This window comes from Thunnus maccoyii, chromosome 19 (genome assembly GCF_910596095.1).
Source record: "Thunnus maccoyii chromosome 19, fThuMac1.1, whole genome shotgun sequence".
Classification (NCBI taxonomy): Eukaryota; Metazoa; Chordata; class Actinopteri; order Scombriformes; family Scombridae; genus Thunnus; species Thunnus maccoyii.
The window spans coordinates 8,419,832-8,437,815 of record NC_056551.1 but is presented as its reverse complement, the minus strand read 5'-3'; the positions used below and the strand labels follow the sequence as shown (position 1 = coordinate 8,437,815).

Here is a 17,984-nt window from a genome sequence, read left to right as displayed (position 1 = left end):
AGTTGTTATGGAAAACTTGTTAAAAAAAGTCTATTTTCACATCCAGCTAACATGGAGAAAGAATTCATTTGATGTTGTGTTTCTGTTCACCTGATGAATGTTTGTCCAGTATTCACTCTCGTTTTAGCTCTGGTTTGGTTCCCATCATTTCCTGAGAAAACTATCTGAGTCTTTAGCTGCTAGATGTCACAGGGAGCTGCTCCACTGGAAACAGCTGCTTGATGATGATGTTGATGAGAGTGCAGACTGCAAAAGGATGAGCTAAAAGTGACGAAAAGCCTCCGCAGAACAGAACTGAATGGAATTGCAGGGTGGGGTGATATCTCTCTTTGGTTATGTCACTATGACACCTTACATATTACACATGGTTATCATTCATTGTTAATGTAGTAATATTTAGTAGTACAGTTTTAAAATCAGTAATAAGAATATATATTTGACTTCCTGCTCTGGCACTGTGCCTAAACATGCTTTATTTAAAGCTGTTTGAACAAACAACCAATGCTGTCATTTTTCTGAACAGGTCTCAAATTACTATTTATACAAGCTGCCAGAATAAGATTAGAAGTGATGTTTTTATCAGTAACAGAACCAGGTTTATCACCAAGTAGGTTTGCAAATACAAGGAATTTTGCATTGAAGAGAGTGGAGTTATATGATTGTATTTTCTTCCTTGGGGGTCTTTTTCTGTCCTAGAGAACAGATTTTCCAGTTGCTGTAAGCAGGTGTTACACACACAGTGTTAAGGGTGCTCATTTTAATGTGACATCAAAAGAATATATTTAAGGCAGTGGTGGCCTAATGGTTAGAGAAGCGAGCTTGCGAGTGGAAGGTCAATCCCTGGACCAGCAGGATAATTTTGGGTGGGGAAAGTGAAAAAGCAGCACTTGCCCCTCCCTCACTTACCACCTCTGTGGTGCACTTGAGCAAGGCCGTTAACCTCAACTACTCCAGTGGAGCTGCTCAGTGGCCAGCAGATCAGACTGTGGTTGTACTGGGCAGCTTCCAGATGTGAATGTGTGTAACTGTGTGGATGTTATCAGGGTGTTCCTGCAAAAGAGAGGATTACTCTCGGTGAAACTTCCCTGAATAAATAAAGGTTAAAAAAATAGAAAGTTAGAAAGTGTTATTAGACAGACATAACAATGCCATCATGGCATCCATAGCAGATGGCCAATTTTATTGTTTTTCAGACAGCCAGTATTATAAGGGGTAATGCTTGATGAACATAATAGTACTGCAGATTAGAGATGCACAGAAAACATGTCTGGCAAAGAGCAATCAGAGGAAGCAGTGTCCTAATGACAGCAAGATCACTTTTTTGATCTTGTTGATTCTCATCTCACTTTTAGAATTTCAGACACATACAATAATAATATATACATACATATACTTTCTGAATTCCTGTGGGAAAGTGTTAGTAATTACAAGCTTAATTCGATGCAGCACACTAAAAGTAGCAATGAATATAATAATGTAAAAAAACACATAAAAAATGAAGGTAGGCTATGTAGTCACATATAAAAGACTTTTTTAAAGCTGCATTTACAGGTTTAAAGAAGCAAACTCAGTAAATCTTTGAAGGCTAAAGCTACAGAGGAGGAGTGAGATAATGGAGAGATAAAGCCAAATATTATGAATGTGATGCAATTTTCAACACCTCCCATGTGGGTAAGGAAAATTATGTCTGTTTTATGGGAGATTGCGTACATAAGTAATCCTAAATTATCACCTGAGGTGCCTCGCAGACAAATATGACACTTAATTTCACACATGCACAGGAGGATGAACTGGGACTGACAGGGACACCTTAACATTACTTTAGGCCCTGGGGCTACGGACGTTTTGGAGCCCCCATGCCCCCCCCCCAGCCCCGCCAATGTTGCCACGGCAACATTAATTCAGCACCCTGCGTCAGTGGACAGTGACAAATAGTAAATGGACTGCCCTCCTAATTAGTCAACACAATATGAAAGTCATCAATATAAGATAATATATCAACAATAAGTCAAGACAAGGCTAGATTACATCAGCCAAGTAGGCCTGTTTGCACAGCAGCAACATAAAATGATCAGTCTTCTCAATTAAATCAGGGAAATTGATCCTCTGCATTTAACCCATCCTATACACACGCACTTGGAGCTGTGGGCAGCCACAGTGCAGTGCCCAGGGACCAACTCCAGTTCTTTTTGCTAGTGCCAGTGGTTAGGGGCACTGACAGGAGTATTAATCCTAACATACATGTTTTTGATAGTGGGAGGAAACCGGACCACCCGGTGGAACCCACGCAAACATGGAGAGAACACACAAAGTCCACACAGTCAAACTCCACAACTCCCTAATAGTGAAGTGCCCTCCTTATCAGTAAAGAGTATGAAACTCTGAAAAATAAGACAATACGTCAACGATAAGTCAAGACAAAGCGAGGTTATTAGCCAAGTAGGCCTGTGTGCACAGTGGAAACACAAGAGGATCAGCCTTTTCATTTAAAAACCTGCAAATATCACAAGCAAAGAACCAGTATAAAAAGAACATATTGTCTTACCTTCAAAAGCGCTTTCTTATGGTCTTCTTCACTGCGTACTTCTTGATTCTGTCTCCAATTGCCGATGTGTTCTCATCATTGCGCACAAACTCCCAAAATTGAATCACTTCTGCCACAACATCCTCCTCCAAGTCCATGAGATATTTCTGTTGTCCTTTTCAGTGTCTTTACATTGACAATGAAAACTTTTACTGCTGCTTGGTATCGCACCGCCATGTTCAAACCAACGTAATGATTTAAATCATGTTTTTACAAAGAGTGTTGAAGCACAGCGAGACGATTCACTCCTCATCACGTCCGCCCCCGCATCACAGGTAGCTTATTCTCCTACATCGTGTTTACTGTTTTTTTTTGTTTTTTTTTAAGCTCATGTCTCGTGAGGCCCTTGGTCTTCCAGGGCCCGGGGCTTGAGCCCCAGTAAGCCCATGCATTAAGGCGCCATTGGGGACTGAGGGCAATGGAAACAACCAGTGTCCAAAGGTGATCTGCTGCATTTCAAGCTTGATATCTGATGTAACATACTGTGCACGAGAGGTGGGAATCACCTAGTTCAGTGGTTCTTAAACTTTTTCATGTCAAGGACCACTAAACTGACACAAATTAGACCACAGACCCCCATTTGATAAGATTGTGACCCATGGTCCCCCATTAGATAAGATTATTGCTTTCAGATGTTTTATAATAGAAAGTGTATGAAATCCATGACCAAAATAGTCATACATTCTGTCATTGTGTTAACCCGGGGACCCCCTGGAGCCCCCTCAAGGACCCCTGGGGCTCTCCGGACCCCACTTTTACATCCACTGACCTAGCTGATTATTGCCCACAATAATGACAGCATGGTACATTTGACTTGGTGATACACTTGGTGACACATTGTAGATTTGAATGCATTGTCATGTATAACACATTATATCTGTAGAAGTGAGCAGGAACAAGATACCTCTAAAATAAGAAATAATTTATGTAACAAACTGCATTGAGTCTTAGCCTCCTTAATGTACACACAAAGCAACATGAACACAAGTATACTATATGTTTATGTGCTCCAAACCTTAATGTTAGCCACCTGTTTGCTAAACTTTTATCAACATATTCTCATAATGAAAGAACCACATAGGTCAATTGTACCTGCATTCCAGAATGACCAATAGGAGGGTTCTCAGAATGACCCCTAGATGCGTAATATGCCTCTTTTCAAAACTGTTACAAATCACTGTTACAAATGAATTATGTTTTATAGTGTGACAATGTTTTGGTTAAGGCCTGGTTACGTTTAGGCACAATAACCACTTGGTTAGGGTTAGGGAAAGATCATAGTTTGGGTTAAACTGATCACTTGAAAAATGGTTTGTACTTTCTCAAAGTTATGCAACCTTCGTCATCATGGCAACAGTACACCACAGCAATTGTTGTTATGTTTTTTTAAAAAAAATATCCCAACCCTCTTTCTAATAAGGCAAATTGTCACCTTATATTGATGTCATCAGAACTGGGTCACTTCGCTGGGTCATAATTACGTAATGGTGTAAACTTAACTATAGGTCATTTTTGCTGGCTGAGTTTTAGACCTATACTGTCATTTTTCTTGTGATGATGGGCCAACTTTTATGGGACTACACTGATTGTTGTAATGTCACATTGGTTTAGTCCATTTTCCCCACTTGTACAAATAGCTGGTTACTTTTTGAGATGATTCAGAATTGCTACAGTTGAGTTTTGGTACTACAGCTCTGGTGTGCATACTATATTGTTATTCTGAAATTGTTTTCCTTTCCTGAAATTTAACCATGTTGGACTTTTGAGTGACTTTGGTAGTTGTAGAAAAACTGCAAAACTGCCAAGAGCAGCCAATAGAGGATGAGTATGTAAGAGAAAGCATGGAGGCTTTTTCAACAGCTACCAATAGCTCTTCATTGGCTGGTCTGTGGCCACAGCTGTCACTCAGCTCAGATACTTCTTACTTGGTTAACTTCTTTTAAAATTATATATGTCAAATTTTAACAAGGACATGGTGTCCCAGACTGCATCCATGCATTTTTTAGGACTGTTGCAGACAGGAAGTGAGTCTATTATCCTGTGTCATTTTTAGATTTGGAATGGGGCAGATGTAGGGCAATCCTGAATGAGTGAGTGCATGAATAAATAAATGAATGATGGATCTTATGTTTCCTGGTGAGATTCCTGTATCCAAGATGTGCTTCATAATAAGTATTTTAAGCAGAACCACCCACTTGCAGCACCCAAATATTAGCAGGAAGGAAGGACTAGGTAATTCAAGACAGTGAAAAACATGTTTGCACTGGCACATTTATATTATTTATATATATACTTATATTTCAGAGTGTGGCTTTAATGAAGCCCTGACAGATTGTGATTAAGGACTATGGAAACAAACTGGAATTTATTTACCTCAATAATCCCAAAGGCATCATTAAAGTTTCATCATGCCACTTATCTGATAAATAATGTACAAATAATATACAAATATAAATAATCAAATCAGTGTCTCCTGTGATTTTTCTTGCCTGTGGATTTGCTGATGTCTACACTAGACTGGGAAGAAATGTATATATTTATCTGCCCTTTGCCATTAAAGTAGGATGATTGTACAGTGCTAGACAGCTGGATTTAATTGAAAGAGGAGAAAGACATGATGGGTTTGTTTGAATATATGAAAATTTGAGTGAAATATCAAGCATTGTGGTAATTTAATAATGATACAATTATGAAAAGGACATGAAATAGAACAGCACATCATGCGTATCACCTGGGAAACAGATTAGTTGCTGGAAAATGAATTCACAATCCAATAGCCTACTTCATATGCTTGTAGCTAATTGTAGGAGGCCAACTCCCTATAATTAGAGCACACTCACTTATTAAAGTAATTTGCCACTGACTATAAAAAAAACAGTGTATTACATCACTTTTTTTTCCTTTTTTTATTAAGTGTAATTCTCTGTCCTCGTTTCACCTTTTTGTGCAGGATAATCTGAACCTACTCCTGACAGATGAAGAGATGTACAGCCTTATGGAGACATTCAAGCAGTGCAAGATCATCCCAGGTGAGCCACTGAATCAAGGTTAAAAAATACATTTTGTTAAACTGCAGCAGGTGCTGGTGACACTGTCAATGTCATTGGACATGTTGGCAACTAGGGAATCTATTTATAGGGATGTGTGTGTATGTATTGTGTATATGTCCAAATGCGTGGTATTGTTTTGCGGCTTGGGTGGAGGGCAATCCGTCGGAGGTGGTCTTGCCTTTGTAGAAATTAAGGCACCGTAAGTTAATTATATCTGGAAGACTGCTCAGTGACTAATTAGGTCTGATGTGATGAATTGTTCCTTGCCGCTGTAGAGTCATGCCTGGTGTCAGATGAGCTGCTGCAGTACCACCACTTTGTATCCAAGCAGCAGTTTGATAAGGACCTGACTGATGAACAAGAGGAAGAAGTCCTGGCCCAGTTTGCAGCCCTGGATCCTGAGAAGAAGGGTCACATTGAATGGTCGGACTTCCTCTATTTTGAGTCTTTGGCAGTGCTGAGGAAGTTCCGCACTGAGGTAAAGTATTGGAATGGAGAAACAAGTTGAAATATTCAAATGCTGCCAAAATTTTGGCCTTCACCCACCCGACCTGAATTAATATTTTTTTTATTGTTACTTGATTGCCACACAACGGTTTAAATATTGTGCTTTGTTTATGGCTTTGGAGATTAAATTTGCAATTTGGTGTGACTCTGGGGTAGCGTGGGGTAAAGCAGAGCCAGCAGCTTATGTCAGACAGTGCTAATGTGATTGAGAATGATTAAGGTTAAATAAATCAGCCCTAAAAATACCGTTGCCAGGCCCCTAAGTTACAGCAATTGAAATCATAAAAGGAGAGTGGAATTAATATGAGTGATTTAAAGTGATCCAGGTCACCTGATCTGACACACATTTCATTTTTCCTAGAACTCACTGATGCGCCTGTTGACTGCCAAGGAAAGAGACAACGCACGGTCAGTGTTCCTTGGTCTGGACCTGGATAAAGATGGTGTAATCACAAGAGCAGAATGCCGCCAGGCCCAGCAGTCCTGGTTCCACAAGCTCAACAAAGACTCGCAGTCGTGCAATGTGAGGTGAGCACACCAAACGAGAGTCAGTAAATGCAGTCAGTCTATGCTCAAAAGTTAATAGTAAATTTCAAAACTAGAGCTTTATGTTGAATGCTTTGAGAAAACAATCTGAAGTATTCCATTTCAAGATTGATAAAAAAAAATTGCACAAGTCTATATACAAGTCTGGGAGGAGTTTTGGGATCTCAGTGTATGCCAACTGGCTGAGGGAAAAAGGTTTAGCTGCTTAGGGAATAGAGATAGCGAAGAAGCTGGAAACAAGAAAACAAACTGTGTTCTGTTCTTATTACGTGTGGGTCATCTGGTTGGCATGATCTGAAATAACAGTGTCCATTTCTGTTGCTTTGCAGATGACACACAGCTTTACTTGCCCAAAATATCAAATGATAAAATCAGTTGAGACAGTTTTCAGCATCAGTGTTCGACAACAGAAAATTTTTAATGTTAAATAGATTTCACTCTGGCTAACCTGCAAGAATCCAAATGAACAATGACTCTAGATTCTCTCTACCAATTTAAATGTTCAGTTTGCAGCTTTGTTTCTACATTTTATCCACAACTTAATTGTGTTTTAGGTGCTCTCTTTACGTACTGCAGTACAGTGTTGCAGTACTTGTTCTTCCAACTTGAATTTATCAAACTTAGGTTAGATGTCAGTTCTTGTTTATGTAAAAGCCCGACTGCCTCTTGCTTCTTACTACATATTTGGTCATTTCCATGTTGATGCAGCATGAGATCTAAGGACGAAATAAGTTTAGCCTATAATCAAATACTAATTATGTTTTTGCTACTAGAGCCCACAGTCTTTGGGATGATACCAACTGAGATGAGGTTTTCAAAATAGCATCAAATTACCATTTTATAATAGATTTATTTTCTTAGACTTGGATTTGTATTCATTGCATTTTTGTATGCATTTATTTCAATTTCTGTATTTTAAAAGCAAGAATACTACTTCCAAAACTGCTATACTTACCAAATTAATAATTCATGTAACTATATTTGTTTAAATTCTTCCCAAGTATTATTTGTATATACCTTTTAAAATGTAACATTATAAAGCATCATCATAGTTTAAAGTTTCATCATCATATTGCTAAGATGGTATGGTAATGCGTCTGAATCAGTGTATGGAAATTGTCACACTGCGTCCATAAATTCGTGTAGTACTGATTTCATCCCAGAGATTAACCCCAGGGTCACTTCATTCATGTTCAAGCTGTGAGTGGGAAAGTGGAAAACCTGATATGCTGTTGATGTCATTAACTTAGATTGCCAAATTATCTTTAAAGAGTAAATGCCTTCAATCAAAACCTGAAGATGGAAACTAATTAAAACAAATTTTCGTTCACTGTGGCAAATGTGCATTTATCAGTAAGAGATCCATACAGAAGCTTTAAGGTAAATCCCATCCACGTGAGTCTGTGAACTCAAAACCCCACTAGGCTGCAGGGCTCCACTGTTGGAGTTGCTGTCAAGAAAATGTGTTCTATCTTTGTATCTAAAAAACAGCCAAGTCATGTTAGCTTTAAAAATGGAGGAGGAGAAACAAAGTTAATACATGCATGCTTGTTCCACTGCACCATTCGCTGATTACATCATTTGCATAGCATCAAGCTTCCAAATGTTGAAGGAGAAGAAAATAGTCATAAATAAAATAAGTAAACAAAAAGAAATGCTTATTCACATGAAATGAATTCACAGAATATGAATCATTCATTAAAACAAGATTTCAACAAACCTGTACTCCTTTGAGTTTTTGCACTGGTGTGTAAGCATTTACTATTTATCATGCCCCTTGTCCAGTGTGCCAAATCAAAAACCACAGCTACAACCCCGTGATCTGCTTCGACTAAAAGTCCCTCAAGGTCATGCAGGGTCGACTAAATCACCACATTGTCGAGTCTTTGGGAGATCTGATTGCCATTGCCACAGTCACTTGGACATTTTGTTTACTTCTCTTCATTACGTTGACACTGAAAATGTCAAGCCAGTGTGCACTGACTGGGCATGTTGTTTTCTCTATGACTGAAGAATAAAAGGCATTGTTTTTGATTGGCACTTTGAGCAGTGTGGAATAAAATACAGTAAATGCTCACACCAGTGAAATATACTAATAAAGAAATAGCAAAGGGACTTAATAAAGCCTGTGATTGTCAGTGCTTCTGCTTTGATCAAATCAAATACATTTAAATGATGCTGAAACAAGTAAAAATGGAAAATAAATATAGCCAGTTTCTCCCTTCATATTGAAGGCACCAAAGTAATGTCTTTTACTCATTAATGTTGTCTGTGCTGCCACTCAGTTGTCGTTAGCAGGCACTTAGCTGCCTGCCTGTTTGATGCTGAGTTTGACTGAATTCCTGCTTTAAATAAATTGTCATTTATTAGATGAAGCACTTGCTGTATTTGCTTGGATCTTTTGAAGACTCTCGAGGCAAATTCAGTAAAGAGCTGTTTGTGCTTCATTTGGCTGAGATCTTTTTAGGTTCTTACCTTGAAACAGCTATAGGTATGGACACAATAACATGAACATATGTACAGTATAGGGCAATCCATTATGACAACCCTGCAACAAATACCTTTGAGATGCTTTTTGATGAAGCTGCATCAAAGGAGAGACACAATATCACGTTTCATAACATAACGCAATCCAGTGCAACTCAACCACAATGTACAGCCTTGAAAACCATACAGCCAAACTGTCTTTACAAAAGTCAAACATTGTAGGCTTAAAGGAAAATTAAAAAATCTGCCTTTACTGGGCTATTATTCTACTGGATTACATTCTACAGCTGTTTTTTTAAATAGTATTTATAGCAGAAAATGCAATAAGGAATCACACTCAATATACAATACCATGAATGTTTTAGAAAATATCACTGCTCCTTTATCAATTTTACACCCAGAGACAGACTTCATCAGAGTAATAAGGAAAGGAAAATAAGCTTTATGTGTGTTTCAGTGGCAGAAAAAGCAGGTAACCTATTATTTTACAGGTCTTTCAACTTTATACAAATTTCCTGGAAGTAATTTGGAAGTATTCAACAGTTCATTTTTAGGACAGTTTTATAGAAAGGGTGGTGCAATTTGGTACAAATAATAAGAAAAATAGAAAAGTAAAGTTAAATTGGTTGAGTTGTAGTTTCAAATTTAATTTTTTCAACAATTTCCTAAAAGTACTTGCTCTGTAGCTGTTCATTCTTCGTACATTTCTTAGAAATGGTTGTGCAATTTATTATATCTGTTTCCTTGTTCCCTGCACTGCTGTAACATGCAAATTTCCCCTCCAGGGATCAATAAAGTCTTATCTTAATATTGTTGTACATGGAAAATATGCTCATTAAAGATTTTTTAAGAAAGAATCTATGCCACTACTAATACAAACTAAGTACTTTTATGTCAGTCAAAGAATTGCTAATTTATTAAGAATTTTTGAAAATTAACAATTAGGAACCCAAATATAATGACTATATATATTCATTATACCCACATATAATGGAATGTAATGAATATATCATTTCCCCCATTTTTTCTTATAATTTGTACCAAATCGCCCCCCCCCCCCCCCCCCCCCCCCTTTCTGTGAAAAGTCCTAGAAAACTGTTAACTGTTAAATACCTGGAAATTACATGGAAGATTCCCAGTTTTATCAAATTAAAGGACCTGTAAAATAAATCATGTTTGTAGCAGCAATAATACAAAGTGGAAGTGCTCCATTACAAGTAAAAGTCCTGCATTAAGGAAATGTCATGTTCTTAAATATCAGAAGTAAAGGTATTGACTATGCAGGATGATCCCTTTCAGAGTGTTACAGTATACTGAAACATATAGTTATAGTTATGTATTTTATGTAAAATCTGAATCTGGTAAGTAAGAACTACAAATGGAGTGTGGAGTACAGATGTAAAGAAGAATAAGCTGGAAATATAAGAGTACAAGTATCTCAGATTTGCACTGAAATAAATGCATCTTCCACCACTGAGGTGTGTGTGTGTACGCATGTGCTTGTTACTGCTTTTTACCACTTGTGCTGTCACATCTTCTCTGCTGTACCATTCCACCTCCCACTTATTCAACATGCGGCATTCCTCACAGACTCATGGGACTCTGCTCTCCTATGAATTGTGGGTGAGTGTGACTCAGCACTGCGCATGGCTTGTCTTCTTTTTCCTCCCTTCAACACCCTCAAGCACTCTGCAATCCTCAAGTATGCTCAGACAACCCCTCGATTTAAATTCATTTGTAATTTAACCCTCTCTCTAAAACCCTCTTAACTCCAAACTACAACTCTTTACGAGCATACTGCAATCAAAGAAGCATGCTTCCCTGAATGAAGTTTAATGAGCACAATGTGAGCCCTTCATATGATTAGGTCTTGTTATATGGAAGCATGGAGAAGATTCAGTCTGGCCTCCAATTATAGGGATCAAAAGAAAGCCCTTTGTTCTCTTTAGGGGAGCTTCACTTTAAAAGCCTCACTTATTAATGTAAGAGGACATTGTGGACCAAAAGGGTGAGGGTGTGCACATCAGTTCCACACATGACACTAAAATGCAACCCAAGACCTGCTCATTAAAACGCAAATAAATATCGAGTGAGTCAGAAAGCTCTGCTCTCTTTGATCACTGGATTACAGACATTTACAAGCTACAGTGTGAGAGTGAAAAAGTGTTTTTCAAGGAGCCATCAGTCAGAAGGTCCATTACAAAAGCTTCAATCTGACTCTAAAATATCAAAAACACATTACTCACATAGGTGTGGAAGATAATCATTTGGGATATTCTCTTGCTCCACATTATATAAGGCATTAAAAAGAAAATCCACCCTAAAACTAAATCTACATTAGGTTTGAAAATGTATTCTTCATTTTGGAGATAGGAGTTTGACAAAATAAATCTTAACTCGAGGTCCACATACTAACTCAAGCAGAGCAAACTCCATTAACTGAGGAACAAAGGGAACCTTGAGTTAAGATTTCTTTTGGATGGTTAGGGTTACTCACTGATTTTGGACAGTTAAGGCAGTATCTTGAAACAAGTTTCTCCTTAAAATGAAAACAGAGCATCAAGAGTAGTTTTGCAATGATTAGTACATTGACAGAAAATTTATTACCTACAATTTACAAGCAAAGATAACAAACATTCTCTCTTTCCAGCTTCTCAAATTTCCCCACTTTTCTCTGTCATTGTGTGATTATTATCTTTGAGTTTTAGACTTTTGGTGGACACAAATTGCTTGAAGATGTCACATGGACTCGAAATTGTGATGGGCATCTGACACTTTATAGACTAAATGATTAAGCAACTATTCAATTAGGCATAAAACTAATCGGAGATTAATTGATAATGAAAATAATTGCAGCTCTGATCAAGACTTGAAAAATTATGTCACCACATGATTATTCTTGGATTTGTCCCACTGACAATGAAATACTGACTGTGGGCTCACCAATATTTTATCCAAATGAGTTATAGTTGAATGCAGTTTTGCACACATGTAGGCAACACACTCTCCCTATACATTGTGCTGACAATGCTGTTTACTCAGCATTTTTTTCATGCTGCACTGAAAAACAAATTCCACTGACTCTGGTCGTGTGGCCATTAAAGTGAGGTGAAGTATATCCCACTACAATCACCATGGGTGCTCTGTTGTTCGAACAGATGGAATGAATATTATAAAATTTAGTGAGTTATGATTTCCTTTGTTTTTTCCCTTTTTTCAGTGCAAGGTCTTGTCCTTCATTGACTGTTGTACTTGCTAACACACACTTTTCTGTCTGTTTTTTTTTTTTAATTCTTTGTCCTTTGGTACAGTATAAGTCATGTTGGCCCCATATGTGAGAGCAGCCCAGCCAGCTCTGGCAGTGAAAGGAGTAAGACTGAAGACAACAGGTTTGTCCTCTTGTATCTTTAGTGAGTGTGTGTAGAAATGTCTTACAAAATAATTGCACTTCAGCAAATACCAGTGTTATAGTACAGTTTACATAATATGACTGTTGTGATCCTGCAGTGTTCCCTGTTGTACTATTTGTAACTGTCATCAAATAATGTAGACAAATCCCCTCTGGCACGTGTTGTCATGACTTTTGAGACTTTTCTTCATGCCACATTACAAGATTTTGCAGTAATTGCCGCTAGCGTACCAACACTTCAGGCAGTGACAACAGGGAGCCACAGTAACAAAGACAGCCACACAAGAGAGACACATTAAGTTGAATACTAATTACCAGAACATGCTTTGACAGAGGTCTAACAAAGACTCATTTTATTACTGAATTTTCAAAGCAACATGAGGCAAATTGCAACAGAACAGAGGCCAGATACTTATTATAATAAGTTACCAAATCATTTTTTTACTGCATGATCACTGCATTTTATTATAAGATGGTTTATGCTGTGCGGGATAATGCCTGCACATGTTCATATTTAGTGAGGTTATTATGGGTGAGACACTAAAGACTCAAAACTATCAGATCAGAATTATGATTTTTATGAGCTGAATTTTGTGTGTGTGGCAGGAAATGTCTGGCATTACCATATATTTTTCTTATTGTTATCAAATTCCATGAAAAGTCAACAATGTGTTAGTCCTTCTTTTAATGATTTCTAACTTCTTTGACATGTCTGTGGCACAGGCCAAGGCTGACTTTTATTTAAAAAAAACAAACAAAAACAAAAGGCAAATTAGTACCAGGCACTAGGATGTTCTATTGACTCAAAATTTACTGCAGTGCCCTTATTCTTCAAATGAAGGAACATGTCAGCCAGTGAAACAGGCTCACTGTTTTTCAAATAGTTTTTGGACAATAATGGAAGTCAATAAAGCAGAGGATTTAAGCTATATTGGAGTTTGGCTACACAAACAATACATGTAAGCAGGATCAGTTCATTGTTGGCTTTTTCATGGTATTTGTTGACAATAAGAACAATATAGAAACTTTAAAGTATAGTATATTGTACTTTATTTTGTGAAGAAAATGATTGATTTTTTTCCAATAATTAAAAATGATATCTATACTCAACAGGCCAGCAACCTGGGCAGACTTTTTAAAGGAGAGTGCCATCTATATTTTGGCTGCACGGCCCAATAGTTCTGCCATGCACATCCGTCTGCCACTATAGTCCAGAATCCTCCACCGCACCCAGCAGAGAGAGAGAGAGAGAGGTAGAGGGTGTACCCTATAGTCTACAGATGAGAAGAGGAAGATAGACATGATGACACCGCGAGGAAGGCAACCGAGCAAACTGGATGAAGCACTGAGCGACAGCAGATCAAGCCATCGACAGAATCTCTCCTCCTCTGCATCACCTCAACACAACAACACTGACAACACACACGCTGACTGACATACCGAAGACGCAAGTGACAGCAGCTGTCACAGGTCCCAACTCCAAAACCTTGACGACTTCCAACAAATGTGAGAGATAGGAGGAGGAAGACAAGCACCCACTCATGACTAGTCAGTCAGTCAGTGATATTTCTGAAACTTTGAGTGTAGAGATCATGCACACAAGCTCCTAGGATGCTCACACTCTGTAATAAATGACAAGTACTAGACTCTATGGCCCTCCATCTACATAACACACCTCTCCATGCGGGTACATTCATGTGTGACAGGCTGTTACTCTTTCAAGTATTCATTCCTTTGGGCGTCATTATGTCCTAATAATAGCTCCATGCTACTGTAATGGGATTGTGTTATTTGCCAGCCAAATTATTAATCACACCACACAGAGGCACATGCAAATTCATTATTGGTACTGTTTGACAAGTGGATAGACCTCTGGGAGGAGATTAACCCCACAGCTGCCATTATTGCCATTAATAGAACATATACCAAACAGGAATGAAAGCTACCTGCGTACATTATATTATATGAGAACTGCTATACATACCAGTATAAATTATTATTATGCATTAAAAAGCTGTATTTATTCCTGTATCCTCTGATGTATCCTCTGTTCTTCCCCCATTTTCATCCATGAATCTATATTCTTCTGAAGTACTAACTGTGAAAAAGGATGTGAACGCTAATGAAAGCTAACACAGTGAGTGACATGTAAATACTGCCATATAGTTCATCGTGTTCCTGTTGTGCTCAGAGCTGCACTTTGACAAGGTGGAAACATCTGCCGTCCTGTTCTAGTGTCATTATTTGCACCGGAATGCGAAGCGATGTGGTTGGACTAGTGTGTGACATAACCAACAATGATATAATGAAACACTGAAAGAGAACGAGAGATCTGGTGCAAACATTAGTCCTTTGTTAATATGCGTAAGCACTGTTTAAAAGTTGGTATGGAATTCTATAATGTTACAGTTTATACAACAGTTTGAATGCACAAGAAACTGCCTCTAGAATCACTGAAAACATACTGTAACAAATAGAACTTCATGTAGTGTTTATGACATCAAATGAAGGTTCAATGCCAGGTACTGTTAGTGAATAAAGTGTGATTATGACATGAATTTTGATTGTCTGAGGGATATGTCACAGTGCTGAAATAAATGCATGGCATTTACTCTCCTTCTTGAGAATCTTGCATTTGTGTCTTTTCTCCTTTATTAAGTATGAATGGCCAATAAACACAAACACCAACAAAAAACATTTACTATCGGGATGGATGGTATGGTTAAAATTAAAACCACAACACAAGAATATTTTGCCATAGCAGTACATATGTGTAACAAGAGGGATTCTGCTACTAAAAAGACTAACTTTTGAAGATTTATCTAACTCATACTGCTCATGCCTCATATTGGCGTCAGATAAACCCCTCCCTGGAGCAGCAATTGTCCAGTCATAGCATAGGCACAGCATGCCTGTCGAGCTTTGGGACCTTGGATGTATTAAGAGAGCTGCATGACACCATTGCTCAGCCAATTATTACTCTTTGTACTGTGAATTTTTCCTAAAGCCTTGACAAGTAAAAAAAAAAAAAGACGTCATCTCAATGTAGACCAAGCGGAAATGCGCAGGTGGGGCCAGAGCGAGAAACACTACTGCGCATATTCAATGGAATTTAATTGTTTCATAACAGATTCAATCATGGTGTTCTTGACCTGGCTAATTGCTACATTAAATGCTGAGTCAAATGTGAAATTTGAGCTCTAAATTAGTCCAAGGCTATCCCACCCAAATAGCATCATAAATTACTGGATTAATGACAAAAATCGTTGAAAAGCTGTGATATAGCATTCACTTCATTAGTCATATTCAGCTTATGATCAAGTCCTCATGTCTCCAAACAAAGGCTTCACAAGGTTGAAACAATTTGTTTCAAGTTTCAAGTTTGATTGTGGGCCATTTTTCTGTCTTTTAGATTTGAAAAAAGGCAAGACATAAAACAGGGAAAGGCTATTTAAAAAATAAATCATCTAAGATGCTTTAATTTCTTTCTTTTTGTTTTTGTTTCCAATTCAGATCCACTCAAGAGGTTTCTAGAATCAAGTATCATGATTCTTTATTCTAACTTTTTACAAATTACTGACACTTCCACAAATGATCCAATTTTAATCTTTTGCACGTATTGCATAAAGGCTTAAAGATAAGTCTTCTTTTAATAAAAAGTGAAATGTAACCTTGGAAACCATGCTCTCGCTTTAGCCTGTATTTACTAAGAATATCAACATCATCAAAAGAGTAGACAGTCCTAATATTCTGCACAGAATATTATAACAGAGTCTTGCACAGACGTGTAATTCAGCTGCAATGGTGTGTTATGATTCAGTTTGATGGATGGTGCCAGTGGAACCATCCAGTCAACAAAGTTGTTCCAGTTCATTTAAACGTCTGGTAGACCAGAACAAATCTTGACAAGATGTGAAGCCAAATGACCAATCAAGCTTTCAAGTAAGCAGTGTGAAACTGAGAGGTAAAAGAAAGTGACAAGGTTTAAAATTCCTACTGTACAGTGTGCCATGTTTTCATGATTTACCTATAGAGGCTTTAATGTTAAAGGATAAGTCTGGAAATATTCCTTATTTTTCATACAGTCAACAAATACTGTTAAAACAAACACTGTTTAACTAACATTGCACTAGCTGACATGTTCCTTAATAACAATGAACATGGTCATTGTAGTTTTGATTAAATTTCGCATACACCATCCTGCTGCTGTGAATACTCTTTAAAGAACAAAATATGTATTAATCTGCCTCTGAAAATATTGCCCAAAAGACACAAGCATCGTCTCCCGTTTAAATAATCTATGATGAACATTACCAAGCCCATCTTTTTTAAGAATTCACTGGATGTTTTATTTTTAATGAAACTACATATTTGTGACCTGTTTTATGAGTTTGGAAAGCAGCATTGAGAGATGAAATGATGCATTGTTGGTTTTTGTTTTTCATAGGATTTGACAGTAAAAAAAAAAAAAAAAAGTAGAATACCTCCAGATATATCATTTAAGCCTGGATTTCACAAAGGTGCCATCGCATGAATACTAGTGTGTGAAGTGTGTTGCATGCACAGATGTGAGTCTATAAGAGTGCCAAGGCAACAAGTGTGACTTTGTGAGTCACACCCCCCCATGTGTAATCCAGAGGAGCACAGTATAAAGGTTATCTGGCTTGTCCTACAGAGCATATAAGGGCCAGCTGTTGGCTAAGGTGTTATGATGCGGCCGGCTGCTGCTGTGAGATGAGTTCACTCAGCAGGGATGAGTAACGATAAACAAGAGTCGCAGTGTGGTCATGGCTCTGGGGAGGCAGTGCCAGAATGGAGCCACAGTAAAATGTCAGCACATCAGTCATATCACAGACTTCATCAGCAGGTTTATGAGCCAGTATGGGGTTTGAAATGAGACTACTGGATCTCTCTAAATTTAGGGTTAAGCTTCAGTCTTTCTGGTGTTTAGGATGTTATCAAAGTGGACATTCAGGTTGTAAATTTTATGAAGAGGTAAATTATCCTAAATATGTAATAATAATAATAATAATAAAATATCAAATAAGGTAGATATGGAGTGATATCTACATAGACGGACTGAATGAAGTCATAAAAATGATCCAATATTTACCCACTATCATCTCAGTCTTTGTCCTTTTGTTGTTCATGTTCATACCAGCCTACTCCATCTCTCCAACCACAATCCATTTTTAGATCCACCTCTGCAAGCAAAAACATCACATCCCACCTCCAACAGCAAGGCCAACTTCTTCCTTGGAGCCCACTCAGTCTCTGCAGCTGAGCCAATTACAGCCGTCTGGTTCCAGGACAAACGTCTAACATACCTGGCTCTTTTTTTTTTTTTATTGAAGCTCATTCGATGCAATATTTAAGTGCTATAGTGAAAGAGTTGTATGGC

The 17,984-nt window shown here is 37.9% G+C and overlaps 1 protein-coding gene across 1 annotated transcript in view; it reads left to right on the top strand.

The window, feature by feature from the left end:
* phf24 (PHD finger protein 24) overlaps positions 1–15,150 on the top strand; it is a 30,921-nt gene extending 15,771 nt beyond the window's left edge. The window contains exons 4-8 of the mRNA XM_042395603.1: positions 5,535–5,613; positions 5,910–6,112; positions 6,503–6,669; positions 12,486–12,563; positions 13,697–15,150. Of these exons, the coding sequence (XP_042251537.1) occupies positions 5,535–5,613; positions 5,910–6,112; positions 6,503–6,669; positions 12,486–12,563; positions 13,697–13,793 (624 nt within the window). The 3' untranslated portion in view covers positions 13,794–15,150. The remainder of the gene's footprint in view (positions 1–5,534; positions 5,614–5,909; positions 6,113–6,502; positions 6,670–12,485; positions 12,564–13,696) is intronic.
* The last annotated feature ends 2,834 nt before the right edge of the window (positions 15,151–17,984 follow it).